This window comes from Chelmon rostratus, chromosome 18, assembly GCF_017976325.1.
Source record: "Chelmon rostratus isolate fCheRos1 chromosome 18, fCheRos1.pri, whole genome shotgun sequence".
In the NCBI taxonomy this organism is placed as follows: Eukaryota; Metazoa; Chordata; class Actinopteri; order Chaetodontiformes; family Chaetodontidae; genus Chelmon; species Chelmon rostratus.
The window spans coordinates 24,212,396-24,226,142 of NC_055675.1; the positions used below are offsets into that span (position 1 = coordinate 24,212,396).

Consider the following 13,747-nt stretch of genomic DNA (forward strand, 5'->3'; position numbering starts at 1 on the left):
TCTCAGCAGTTTATCACGGACCCGACACAGTGCTGCTCACTGATGTATGAGAGAAAAAATGAAATGAGACTTTGAATGTGAAGCACAGAGAGAATAAACTGATCCTCATGAAGAAAGTGAAAGACTGATGGAAATAAACACTTTCTGTTCACCAGTAAAGTCAAACAGGAAGTTCTGAGTGACTAAACATCCTCATCTCAGTCATGATGTCACATCATCGTTGCACACATTATTTTTATTACTGTTATTTCATCATTAATGCTGTTTTAGACTTGTCTGTTTTGTGATTAATGCACATTTTCTAGGTACATTAATCGGTTATTGATGCTTCACATGTTTGATGTGAGATCATTGATGAGAATGAATTTTGCTCTTTTGCAGTTTGCAGAACTGACAACCATCAGTTTGTAACGTGACTGACCTCAGCTGGTGAAAAGATGAATTACACTATGACGACTTTTAAACTATAGAAGTAATTTGAGGGTATCGCTGCGCTTCTTTAGGTCAGTGTTAATTATTTATAGTCCTTTAAGTCTTTTCAGACGAAGAAAACTTCCCATTTCGCTCTGTTGTCGTTTCCTTCCTGAAACGACACTCGCTTGGTTTGTCCCTCCGCGGCTTCCGTACTTCCTCATTTTGAACGTTCGGCGCGTTGAAACAGCAACGTTCAGTTTTCCTGTGACGGTCAAACAAAACGCAGGCAGGTAAGTTAACATTTATCGACTCAACAGTTAAATTATCAGAACAAAATAAGACAGCTGGACTCGGACTATCGGCACATTAACATCAGAAACTTTAGCGTCAAAGCTAAGTGACGTTAAATTGAGCAGTTTTCAGCTGAAGTTTGGTTGTTACTGTCGCTCCGTCATTAGCTGTTAGCTAAATGGTTTCTCTCTTTAACTTTTGAGGCGTTTTACGTGACTTCACAGCTCATTTACGTCCGTTCAGCGTGTTTGATGAAAGGTGACGTGTCTCGTTGTAAACATTAGACGGCTTGAATCACATCAAACATCAGTTTCTTATTGAAAATGTTCACGTACATGTTCGTCCGGTGTACCTGACTGACAGCGCTGCTCATACTGCATCTACCTGTGCCGGTAGTCACCTGTATCCAAGCATGTGTTTCACCATGTTCACCATCCCGTTGGTCGTCTTTGGACAGAATGGCCTCCCCTGCCACGTACACCGACGAGGCCGCATTCAAGACCCCGAAAGCCGTCCGAGTCCGGAGCTCTGGCAGCGGCGGAGGGACCCCCGTCACCATCCCGGCCTCCCCCTTCATGAAGAAGCTGGGTTGTGGGACTGGAGTCAACGTTTACCTCCTGAACAGGTGTGTTCTCTGTGGAAACATTTCTCCTCTCTTCTGTCCTGTACACCTGTACTACAGTGAACACCTGTACACCTGTCCTTCAGTACACCTGTCAGTTCGCTGTGGATCTGTTCAGAGAATAAAGCACAAACCAGGCAGAGAATGACTTCAGATATCTAACAGGGTCTGTTGGACTTCATGTAAAGACTCGTCAAAGCTCATTAAAGCTTGATGAATGATGTGCTTTTAATTTGAAAGGGCGTGTTGAAATGCCAGATGTGTGCTGAAGTTGATGGTGTTTGCTGAGCTGCTGCACGGGAACCTTTTCATGTCTGTAGATAATGTTCGGATGTTGTGAACTGCAGAGTGGGCAAGCTGGATGCGTCTCCCTGGGCGGTCAAGAAGATCTACAGGAAGTGTGCCGCCAAACAGATGGCGGTTTACCAGAAGCGGCTGAATGAGGAGGCGAAGGTCCTGAAGGGCATCAACCATCCAAACATCGTTGGTAAGACATGAAGGCGGCTGACTGGACGATGGATCGGTTTATCGTCGGCCTCATCAGTCGATGCTCACATTGATAACAGGTTCAGACTCTAAATGTGGCAGCTAATTGATAATTGGCTCATTTTGAGCTCCTGCCAGGCATCAGTCTGTTTGATCTCTTCTGTCCTGTTTTATTCTTCTGTGTTAAACCTGTCTGTGTTCCACTCTGAAGGCTTTCGAGCCTTCACCCGAGCCCACGATGGCTCGCAGTGTCTGGCCATGGAGTACGGCGGGGAGCAGTCCCTCAACGACCTGATCGAGCGCAGGAGGGAGGCCGGCCTCAAGGCTTTCCCCGCCGCCAGCATCGAGAAAGTGGCTCTGCATGTCGCTCGTGGTCTTCAGGTGAGTCCTGGACGCTCCTCTGCCCGGTGTGTCCAGCTGGATTCACTGCACACCTGTGAAGTTCGATCAGCTGCTCCTCTGCCGCCTGCTGCTTGATAAATTAACGTACAGGAAGTTTATTTTCAGTCCTTCTGTCATGTCTGTTATTAGTGATTTTAATTTAATGTCTCAGCATCTTTTGATGTCGCTGCAGGACGTCGTCGACTCACCTTTGTTCCTCTCTGCAGTACCTTCACAACGAGAAGAAGCTGCTGCACGGCGACATGAAGTCCTGCAACGTGGTCATCAGGGGCGACTTCGAGGCCGTGAAGATCTGCGACGTCGGTGCGTCTCTGCAGCTGGACGAGAACATGAGAGGTAACGGAGTCTGGAAGTCCTGCCGGTGGTCAGAGCATCATTTGTTGTTGGTGATGAAGTCGTTATCTGGTCCAGGCTCAACAGAAAGTGTCTCCGTCTGTCCTCAGTGTCGGACCCGGAGGCCGAGTACATCGGCACCGAGCCGTGGAAGCCGAAGGAAGCTCTGGACGAGGGCGGAGACGTCACCGACAAGGCCGACGTGTTCGCCTTCGGCCTGACTCTGTGGGAGATGATGACGCTGGCCATGCCTCACCTGGAGATGCTGGAGGGCGACGATGACGATGAAGGTGAAGCTCAGCCCTTTCAGTGTCCACTGAAGACGTTTCTAAGCTTTTAGGATTCATGTGTTTGGTCGTGTCTGTAGCCGTGGTAACAGATGCTTGAAGAAAGAGATGAGCTGGTTCCTATAAAAGACTTGTGATGAAGAGATTCCTGCTGTTTGCTCTCAGCTTTTAAATCCTTCAAATTAACTGATCTGATGAAGAGTTCCCTCTCACTGCTCGTCATCCTCACAGTCTGAATCATTTAAAAGAGCATCACTTCCTGTTGAAGCAGCTACACTCAGTGTTGTGCGTTTGTCTTTCAGAGGACTCGTTCGAGCGGAGCTTCGACGAGGACGCCTTCTACGAGAAGCTGGGGACGAGGCCGCCGCTGGACGCCGAGGCTCTGGGCGGCTCGTACCGGAGGATGGTGGAGCTGTTCTATCTGTGCACCGAGGAAGACCCCAAGAAGAGACCCTCAGCCAATCAGATCGTCCAGGCTCTGGAGAGCAACGCCCCGCTGGACAAAACCTCCAGCGAGGTGATCGTCATCGACTGAAGCTCGTCTTCGTCTGTCGACCCTCTTCATCACTTTTATGTGTCGTCTGTTTTCTGTCTGTATGTTTTTGTTCCTTCACTTCAGTAAACGTCTGCATTTCTGATTAAACTGAGTTTTGATGGTTTTCTCTTGAACATCTTTCATATATTCTGCTTTATTATAGCGATGAATTAAAACAGACTGGTGGTTTTATCTGTCCTGAAAACATGAATTCATGAACCAAAAGCTAAAAGATGAGTGAAGTTCCAGTTCAACAGCTGATTCTGCTCCTCTGAAAGCATCAGTACGACACATGTCGACATGTTTCAGGTCAGAAAACAAAGGAAATACGTTTATTAAACATTTTACAAAGAATAAAAGACAATAATCAACATTTTCCTTCTAAAACGTCCAGAAAACCTCAAACTGAGAATCAAGAAACAACTTCAAGCTCCTCCAATAAAAACATGTAAACAGAAAACAGACAACAGGTGGATCATGAACCTTTAAAACATCACACACACACACGGCTTTAATCCGAGCTTCAGGCGACGAAGTTGTAGACGAGGAAGGTCGGCGTGCTGCAGTACTTGGTTGCGAACAGTTTCCCATCAGGCGTCGGGTCAGAGAAGGCGATTTCCTCCTTGGTCAGGTGACTGCCGTACATGAAGGTGTTCCTACAACAAAACCAGGACAGAATGAACAAATGAACGTGTCCTGAATCGACCTTTGCTTTTTTAAAAAAAGCTTTTCTCTCTTTCACTGCACCGATAAATAAATAGAGTTTATCATTATTTCCATTAAACTATGAGCAAACAGGAACAGCGGAGGACATCGGTCAGGTGCGTCTCTACCTGACGGTGTCCAGCAGGCGGGTCGCGATGCTCTGTCTTCTGGCCAGGCTGAAGACCCAGACCCGGCTGATCCCGCACAGAGCTCGTTCTGGGACGGTGGAGCAGCACCAGGCCCGGTGCTGCTCCATGAAGTCGTCCTTCGTCATGTCCTTGAACCGATCCGGCTGCTCCAGGACTCTGTAAGCCTGATGAAACCAGAACCAGAACCCCGTCAACACCAGGTCCCAAACACACACACACACACACACACTCACACACACAAACCACACCCACACTGACCTGACGAATGGGCTCGGCCACCAGGCAGCCGACCACCAGCCGCTCGGTGCTGATGAACAGGTAGGTCTTCGCCTGTGAGGGTCTGCTCAGAGTCACCTGCTGGAAACCCAACTCGCTGTCTGCAACACGCCGCACGTCCTCAGCCTGAAACACAGACAGACAGAGACAGAGAGACACAGTGATGAAGGAGGCGTGGAAACAGGATCATCAGCTCACCTCTCTGAGCCTCACTGTTCTGCAGCTCGGACACAAACTCGCCTTTTTGATGGCGTATTTGGGGTCGTCGGGCATGACGAGCAGAATCTTTCCGTCCCAGAACTCGGCCACCACTCGCTCCTTCTTCCAGCCCTGAAACGACAGCGAGGAGGCTGATGGAGCAGCGGCAGATCTGTGCAAACACCAGCTTTACCACAGAAACCTCAAACATTTAGATTTTCCTCTCATCGGCGGTCGTTGGTCGGCCTGAACACGTTTTCAGACTGCAGGAAGAAGCTTTACCACAAATCTGATGGAGTCGAGGAAGCGCTGGTGGAACTGGCTGTGCTGGAAGTTGTCCTCGGGGTTGTCGGCGCTGTAAATCATCCCACACGAGCTGCAGGTCATCGCTCCGAACTGCTTCTGACCCGCGTCCTGACGGAGGAAACGCAGACGACAGAAGGATGAGACAACGGGCCGAACCCGCCGAGACCAACCGAGCATCAACATTCACGTACGATGACGAGCTGGTCGTCGTCCTGCTTCTCCCTCCTCCTGCGGACGGGAGCCGGCGTCTGCAGCGACGTCATCAGGCCAGGGGGGGCGCCGCAGGACGCCGCCGGCTGCAGAGCTTTCCTCAACCTGCAGGACGACAAATCACACTGAAGAACTCTGAAGAGCGACTTCACGAACAGCAGCGGCTCCTGAACTCAACCCTGATTCTGATTCCACACGAAGGTGAGACGATGGAGGTGAGCTTCATCTTCATCTTCATCATCATCATCATCATCATCACTGCTCTGATCGTTTTGTTTCTAAAAAGTAAAACCTCCTCGTGCTTCCTGCTGTCGGAGGAGACGCTCGTGTTGTCTCATGGGAAACGTCTGCGTCCTGCTACCTGCTGACAGGTTGAGGACTGAACAGGTGTCTCACCTCTTGGAGGCGGAGCTGAAGATGGGGTACACCGCTGACGATTCTGTGGAGGAAACAGAACATTTCAAACAGCTTTCATGGCGCTGCAGCGAGGAGAGTGGACTGGGCGGGGCTGCTGGCCGTGTCTCAGCGGATGAACTGGGACGCCGTTAAAACCAGTGCGTACCTTTAGGTGGGCTGGCAGCAGCACTGGTGGAGTTTCCGTCGCTCAGGTCGGCGCCGCCATCTTTCAGACAAACGTCCTGAAGAAGAGAAGTCAGCATCGTTATCGTTCAGCCACCAGCGTTTCATGACCTGGTAACCGTGGTAACAGCGTGCGTGTCCCACCGTACCTGAAGCCTGACGGGGGCTGCGGCTGCAGCAGTCGGCGTCCTCGTCAACACGACCGTCAGCTCTCTGGTGATCCCGAACTTCTCTGCCAACGATTCAGAGGAGCTGCGGGGAGAAGACGAAGATTATCGATGAGCTGGAAACATGTCGCACAAAGTTCAGCTCAAAGAAACAAAACTGTGAACGCAGGAAACATCTCGCCGCTTTCAGAAGAGCCGCCGTCCTGTTGCGTTATTTCGTCAACAAGTTTGAGCACCTGATTGGTTGTGGAGTTCGAGGCAGTTCGTTAGCAGAGTCCATCCAGTCTGTGGGATCCAGCTTCTCCCTCTGCTGGACGTCAGTCTGCAGACCAGGACCAGGACCAGGACAAAAGAACATCATGTTAGAGTGAAAGACACCTCTGCAGGGCGACTCATTTCAAACATTAATATCAGTCGGCTGCGGCGCAAATGATCTTTCATCTGTTACAAACATATGAACACAAGCTAAAACCGTCCGTCAAGACCACAACGTGCCCGACTGAGCACGCCCGGAAAACAGACACAACACAACACGTTTGTATTTTAGATTTTTCATTGTCCTGAGCTGAACTTTAACTCTACCTGGAGTTTAGAGAGCAAACCTGCACTCAAAGTGATCATGCTAATGCTAATGCTAATAAACCAGAAGAGAAGCAACAAAAGGACCACATGTACTTCATTATGTTAATCAGAGCACGGCTGCACATATACATGCTCTTATTCTGAAAAACAGTCGAGGTTTATTTCAAACCAAATACCTCGACTCTGCAATCTTTTTTGAACGTGATATTTTGGACTTTTGAATGAAAGGTTGAGGGAACCAGAATCTGACTAAAAGTCTGTTCACGTCTGTTGAGACGTTCATCACTGAGACGTCCACGCTGACCCGCAGACATCAGGAGACGACCTGCTGGACGTTGAGCGTGTTGGCGCCTGTCCTGCAGAGTAACAGCAGCTGCTCTCCTCACCTCTGCAGCCTTCGTCACTGAACGCTGCTGCTCGCTCTTCTTCTGCGTCAGGACACCTTTGCCGCTCGCCGCGGCCGACGCTGGCCTGCTCGTGGATTTGGGCGCAGACTTCTTGTACATGGACGTCGGTTTCTTCCCTGTGCTGAAGAAAGCAGCTCCCACAAAGATCTTGGGTTTGGGCTTCAGGCTGCTGAAGGAGACGGTGATCGCCTTCCTGGACTCTGCGGGCTTGGTGCCGGCGGCGGCGGTTGCAGTCGATGCCGATTTGGCGGCGACGCTGTTGAATTCAATGATGAAAAAACAGAGGTTAGATTTTACTGAAACTAAACTGGTCAGAAGTCTGCAGAAGCACCAACAAAGCAGCTGAAACAAACCTGCGGCTCAGTTTAGGCAGTCTGATCCGCCTGGACGACGTCGAATAGCTTTGGATTCTCATCTTCCCCTGATTGGATCCTGCAGCCACCTTCCTCTGCACGCTGCCTCCTTTAAAATTCTTCTTCTTCTTCTTTTTCTCCTGCGGAGGAGGAGAAGGAAGAGGAGGAGGAGGAGGCAGACACTCCTTGATGGCCTTCCTCTCCAGTGGAGTCAGATAGACGGACTTCTGCCTCCCATAGAAGGAGCTCGTAACCACCGAAGGCTTGAACGGAGATTTACGGGGCGATCGGGCAGAAGAGGCTAGACAAGAAAAAAGATTGATGAGACAGAGACAGACAGAGAGAGAGAGAGAGACAGAGAGAGAGAGACAGACAGAGACAGACAGAGAGAGAGAGAGAGAGAGAGAGAGAGAGAGAGAGACAGAGACAGAGAGAGACAGAGAGAGAGAGACAGACAGAGAGACAGACAGAGAGAGAGCGACAGAGACAGACAGAGAGAGACTCCACTTGTCCCACCTGCTGGTCTTCGGGGGGATTTCTGTGGCGAGGGACTGTTTTCTTTGTTCAGACGTCCGACCGGCTTCTTCCTCGGGGATCTCCTCTTCCCGGGGGACGTCTCCTCCCTCACTTGTCCCTGAGCCAGGAGGCTGGTATCAAAGGAGAAGATCAGTGACAGGTGAGAATAAACGAGGGCGACCTAACGAGCTCTCGTTCCGTTCCCCAGATGAAAACCTCTGGTTGAACTCAGCGTGGCGTCTGCACCGCACGCAGCAGTCAACACGAGGGAGAAAACTATGAATGAAACACGGAAATGTACCGAGCACATGAGGACAAACTGTCTGTTGTAATGGCTGAATATTGTTGGACATGTCTCCATGTTTGCAGAGTTTTAGCACCGACAACAAAACAACAGCTTTGATGCTCAGTTTAAGAAAAGCTGCACAAACCGGCTGAAAGTATTCACTCGAGCCTGAACTTATTTTCAATATCGGCTTCAGGTCGGTGATTGTGGACGTGTCGTTGTCTGTCCAAGACGTCCTGAGCTTCTGTTTGTTCCGTCTGAAGCCGTCAACGCACCACATGAACAGACAGAAACCACTCAGGTGATAACTCACCTGTCAGAGTCCAGAGACGAGAGCTTTCTCTTCCTGTTAGTCGTCGGCATCATTCTCACAAAGCTCACCTACACAGAAACATACAGACATATAATCTACAGATATTCTGTGTATTCGGGTATTCACAGCTTCAGGGTGGAACTGATCTGCGCTCAGTTTAACTTTTAGTCGAAAATACAGAAAAGTACCGACAGCGTCCTCAAGCATGGATTCAATACACCATCCTGTGAGGAGGCAGCAAATAACACCAAATTATGATTAATACCAGTTTTTAAATGATCACTAAGCTTGTTGCTAGGAGATCCCGTTACAGAGACAACACACCGGCTGGTCGGAGATCAGCTTTAGAAACATATCTGTTCACAGTTCACTGACCGCAGACCGTGTTCGACGCTAAATTACCAGATTTTTGACTGAAGTTTGGTGTGACCGTCTCCACGGAGGAGTCCGTGGCGTGTCAGCGGGGTTAGAGCTGGACCTGGATCCTGATCAGGGTCATCGGTTCAACGTTAACACCGTGAACCACCTCGACATGAACGTTAGCTTAGCGTTAGATGGTAGCTTGTTTACCAGCAAAACTGGAGATGAACGGATTATTGGCGGGATGATTATCTGATACAAATGTGACTGCCTCAGTACCAACGAGCTAACGAGCTAACGAGCATCAAAAGTTAGCTGTGCTCGACCGAAGCCCGAAGTTTTCACCGTTAATGTCCAAGTTTGTTTGTTTTATGGTTAATAAACGAATATCAACAGAGGACAGTTCTTCTCCTTCTTCGACTCAGAAGTAAATCTGCCACTTAGGAGAGAAACCATCGAAATATCAAACACCATAAAATGCGTTTCTGTGTCTGTGTGTTTCTTACCGAACACTTTTCTGTCGCGCGACATAAAACAGTGAATAAAGTCTGAGCCGCTCGCGCTTCTCCTTCGTCTCCTGCGCGCGTTTCTTCCCGGTGTTTTGAACAGCGCGCGCCCCGAGCCTCTAAAAAAAACTTACACAACGCCCAGACCGGAAGCGGAAATACAAACTTTACTTAATCGATTTACCGCCATAAAAGAGTGGAGGGACTTCTGGTCCGTGTCTTCAAAATAAAAGATCATTGTTTTGTGCCTGATGTGTCAAGTCTGTGGAAGCTACATGATTATTTGGTCAAATGCGAAATTATAACGCTACATGTTGTCACTCTGGAGAAGCCCCACAACAACAAGTTGACGAAAACATTTTTCCACCTTAGAAACAGATAAAATATGACCATTTCTAAAGGAAGAAGATGCTGAAAAACTGATTCATGCCTTTATTTCAGGCCGATTTGATTACCGTGATGCACTATTTACTGGCCTCCCACTGCACCACTGAGAAACTCTGCAGCTCAGCTATGAACCAGACCCAGGAGCAGAGAGCACATTAGTCCAGTTTTAGCGGCTCTACACTGGCTTCCTGTAACATTCGGGACTGATTTTCCTCCTCCCTGTATATAAAGCCCTTAATGGACCAGGACCAAACTATCCTGCTAACTCCCTCATGTATGATTTGCCTTCAAGAACGCTGTGATCATCTGCTGCTAGTTTATTGGAAGTTTCCAGGAGTTAAAAGAAAATCAGGGCTGCAGCCTTTGTCAAAGCTCTGGAACAAACTATCTGCAGATATCAGGGAAGCAGCCCAATGAATATTTTTTAAAAGAAAAGCTAAAAACTGATCTCTTTGCCTTTAACTAGCTCCGACTTCCTAATAAACATCTGAAACTTTGTGCTTTCCTTCACACTGATGCACTACTGCACTTATTTTAAAATGTTTTATTTTTACCTATTTTATTATCTTATGCTGTGGTTTTTTGCATTGTCTTCATTTTTATTTCCATCCTTATTATCATTATCAAGTGGGTTTCATTTTCCATTCATTGTTTATCTGTTTTACGTCCTTTGTGTCTTTGATTGTACGCAGTATGGAAATTGTTCATCCAATACACATTTATCAAAAGCATGCAGAGAAATTCCCAATTTTCTGATCGTCCAGACGGGGACAGAGTGAATTTTATGGAAGGTCAAGCTTTTATTTTGTGAAGGAAATGTGTGTCGTTCCTGTCCGGTACGTGCTAACTCTCTGTAGCTTCATGCAGGAAGCTAACAACTTCCGGGTCAACTTGTTCATGCGAAAAGTGACAGCAGCGACGATCAGTCGGGACACACCGAGTTACATTTGGTCGTGTTCATAACAAGTTTATTAGCTTTCCAACATTATACAGTCACTTTTCATCTTTTATTGGCGACTTTCAATTCACTTAAAATGGTGTTTTACTTCACAAGTGCCGGTGAGTGAAGCCACAGGGCTAACCTTAGCAGCAGTGTTAGCTATTAGCCTGGTTAGCCATAACTCTTTAAAGCTAAAGGTGGTGTCTTTGGTGTGATTGTCTGCTGAATGTGTTTCATCCAGTAACTAAAACGCTGCTGTTTGTCTCTCAGTGGTGAACCCTCCCCACACAATCTACATGGGAAAAGACAAATATGAAAGTAAGTTCGTTAACGTTAGCTAGCAGACACACACCTGATGCTGATGCTTTCTGCGTCTGTGCTGTTTCTCTGATACTCTGTCTATTGGTATTTGTAATGATTGATGCTGCATCATCTCTGACTGAGTTTGTTTCTGCAGATGAGGATCTGATCAAGTTCGGATGGCCTGAAGACATCTGGTGCGACTTCTTTCACTTTTTGTTCCTGGAAAAAACAAGTTTTCTTGTTATAAATAATCTGTAAACGCAAAGAACAGAAATATCAGCCTGAATCATTTTTAATGAGGTGTTTGAACTGAATAACTTTTTTCACATGCAGGTTTCATGTGGACAAACTGTCTTCAGCTCACGTTTATCTGAGGCTGCCGAAGGTAAAGAGTCCACACCCTGAACCAGAACCAGTGAGAGTCAGGCACACAAGATTACTGGACGAGTTATCTTTGGTCAAAACAGCACAAATAAGACCGCAGTGATTCTCAGGTTGATCTGAAGTGTCTCGAGTCCTTGAACGCAGCAGATTTACCTGCAGCGTGAGACCTGAACTACACGCACATTCGATTTTCAGGCATCACACAAGTGGACATTTACAGTTTGTCCTCACCCTCATTCAAGCTGTTACACTTTTAAACACACAATAAGTGACAGAAGTCGTTCATAAAGAATAAAAAAGAGAATATGTGGGCGTGTCAGACACAGATCAAGCCTGCGTGTCTTTTCTAGGGTCAGACAATCGATGACATCCCCCCGGAGGTGCTGATCGACTGTGCACAGCTGGTGAAAAACAACAGCATCCAAGGTAAACATCTGCTTCCTGATCACTTCCTGGGATCAGGCATCACCGGGTGTCACGTGAGGCTTTTGTGGTCTTGGTTTGCTCAAAGCAGAGTCTTGATTATCATGCTGACACCTGCTCTGAGGAACCACCATCAGAGCCTCTTCCTTGTGTATTAAAGCAAACGATGTGTGTGCTGTCAGGCTGTAAGATGAACAACATCAACGTGGTTTACACACCGTGGGCCAACCTGAAGAAAACCGGAGACATGGACGTCGGACAGATCGGCTTCCATCGGCAGAAAGAGGTCAGCAGAACTGAAAACGCTTCATGTTCACTGTGATTTTCATATTTACACCAATAAGAAGCTTCATCGTGAGTCTGTTCACCGTCGTCGGACCCGCTCAGGTGTGTCGTGCTGCTTCACAGGTGAAGATCGTGGCGGTGGAGAAGAAGATCAACGAGATCGTGAACCGCCTGGAGAAAACAAAAGCAGAGCGCTTCCCCGACCTGGCGGCAGAGAAGGAGTCGAGAGACAGAGAGGAGAGGAACGAAAAGAAAGCTCAGCTGCAGGAGCAGAAGAAGAGAGAGAAGGAGGAGCAGAAGAGGAAAAAAGAGATGGAGGAGCTCAGGTGGGTGTGCTGCTGCAGGAGGCAGGTGTCACCTTCACCGGCCTCAGCCGCTGTAACACGAGTTCCACTGCTGATGATGAGTGATGAAGGTGTCGCTGTGTTTCTCTCCGCAGGAACTATTCTTCGCTGATGAAGAGTGAGAACATGAAGACGAACGAGGTGAGGACAGACGGACACACCTGTGTTTGTTGTATGTAGGTCGAGCTTTCACTGAATCTGTTTGTCACGCTGCTGTCGTTCGCAGGACGGTTACGATTCAGACGACTTCATGTGAGCGCCGAGCCGCCGCCGGCGGGACGCGCGCTCTGATCCGCCGCCGCCGCTTCGACAAACACGGAAACAAATGGATTCCTTTTGCTTTTGGACACCCGGAGCGGCCAGCGAGCCAATGAGGGACGGTGCCCGGACTTATTCCACATGCTGATTGGTTCGAGACTCTGCTTCCAAACCAAACCCAGCTGGCCGGCTCTTCATCAGGGATGAAACTAGAGACCAAACACAGAACAACAAGAAGGCTGAGGATTTTTTTTGGGGGGGGGGGCACTCAAATAGCAGAACTGTGTTTCACTTCCAGGTCGACTGATGCTGATGTCTGCCTGAACTCGTGTGGGTGTTTGAATGATCCTGCTGCAGCCCCTCCTGCTGACTCTCTTCATGTTGTCATCTCTCTGCATGTCTGATTTTATTCAATACATTAATTAACAAAAGCCCCATAAACATCCACCTGTGTGTGTGTGTGTGTGTGTGTGTGTGACAGTGATATCTGTTGGAGGTCTTTTCTGTAATGGAGTTAATTTCCTTCAGTCGTCCAGATGTTGAGTTTCTCCTCTGCAGTAACAATACATCAACAATCCTGGAAGGGGCAGCAGCAAATATTCTAAATACTGCAGTAAATGTACGCGCTGGGAATCGGTCACTTGTGTATTTTACGGGATCTGATTATGAGCTTCGTGGACAGAAAACGGCAAATTGTGATGTCTCAGGATAAATGTTTGTTCTGAACATCTGGGATGTAGCTTCGTTATTCTCATGACCACATGTGCTGTCCTTTGGAATTAAAAACTCTTCCTCCTTCATTTGTGTTTCTATTTGAAACTCTACATTGAAATGTGTTGATGTCAATACACGATTAGTTTTAAGCATTTTTTGAGGCAGAACTCCATGTTGACGGGAGTAAAGAGTCAAAACAGACTGTAGTCAAACTCAGTGATTGGCTGACTGTCAAAGAAGGGACATTCATCCTGTCAGCTGACCCGCGGGGTAAAGACATTGGAGGATGCGGGCATCGATCCCGCTACCTCTCGCATGCTAAGCGAGCGCTCTACCATTTGAGCTAATCCCCCATGATGCACTACTTCTAGTTTGTCTCTACTCAGAAGGCCGCAGCGCCCCCTGCTGTCTGTGCAGGGAAAAAAC

The 13,747-nt window shown here is 48.1% G+C and overlaps 3 protein-coding genes and 1 non-coding gene across 4 annotated transcripts; 2 read left to right on the forward strand and 2 right to left on the reverse strand.

Annotated features, from left to right (window-relative positions):
- The first annotated feature begins 648 nt into the window (after positions 1–648).
- On the forward strand, positions 649–3,478 carry pbk (PDZ binding kinase). Its single transcript, XM_041958708.1, has 7 exons — positions 649–704; positions 1,163–1,330; positions 1,675–1,814; positions 2,025–2,194; positions 2,422–2,551; positions 2,659–2,838; positions 3,138–3,478. Exons 2-7 carry the CDS (start codon positions 1,164–1,166, stop codon positions 3,368–3,370), a joined length of 1,020 nt encoding a protein of 339 aa, XP_041814642.1. The 5' UTR covers positions 649–704; position 1,163; the 3' UTR covers positions 3,371–3,478.
- A 178-nt stretch (positions 3,479–3,656) lies between these two features.
- On the reverse strand, positions 3,657–9,394 carry esco2 (establishment of sister chromatid cohesion N-acetyltransferase 2). Its single transcript, XM_041958703.1, has 15 exons — positions 9,284–9,394; positions 8,418–8,485; positions 7,819–7,949; positions 7,303–7,603; positions 6,929–7,205; positions 6,197–6,282; positions 5,943–6,045; positions 5,777–5,852; positions 5,611–5,653; positions 5,196–5,319; positions 4,981–5,112; positions 4,741–4,830; positions 4,483–4,626; positions 4,204–4,388; positions 3,657–4,026 (listed from the first exon to the last, which is right to left on the reverse strand). The coding sequence occupies exons 2-15, from the start codon at positions 8,468–8,470 to the stop codon at positions 3,894–3,896; spliced, it is 1,878 nt and encodes a 625-aa protein (XP_041814637.1). The 5' UTR covers positions 8,471–8,485; positions 9,284–9,394; the 3' UTR covers positions 3,657–3,893.
- A 1,169-nt stretch (positions 9,395–10,563) lies between these two features.
- On the forward strand, positions 10,564–13,681 carry ccdc25 (coiled-coil domain containing 25). The gene is made up of 9 exons (XM_041958715.1): positions 10,564–10,729; positions 10,881–10,928; positions 11,068–11,107; positions 11,247–11,298; positions 11,648–11,723; positions 11,903–12,006; positions 12,129–12,331; positions 12,445–12,490; positions 12,576–13,681. The coding sequence occupies exons 1-9, from the start codon at positions 10,705–10,707 to the stop codon at positions 12,603–12,605; spliced, it is 624 nt and encodes a 207-aa protein (XP_041814649.1). The 5' UTR covers positions 10,564–10,704; the 3' UTR covers positions 12,606–13,681.
- Positions 13,602–13,674, reverse strand: trnaa-agc. The gene has a single exon. It is a non-coding gene; the product is annotated as a tRNA-Ala (tRNA).
- Positions 13,682–13,747: the final 66 nt, after the last annotated feature.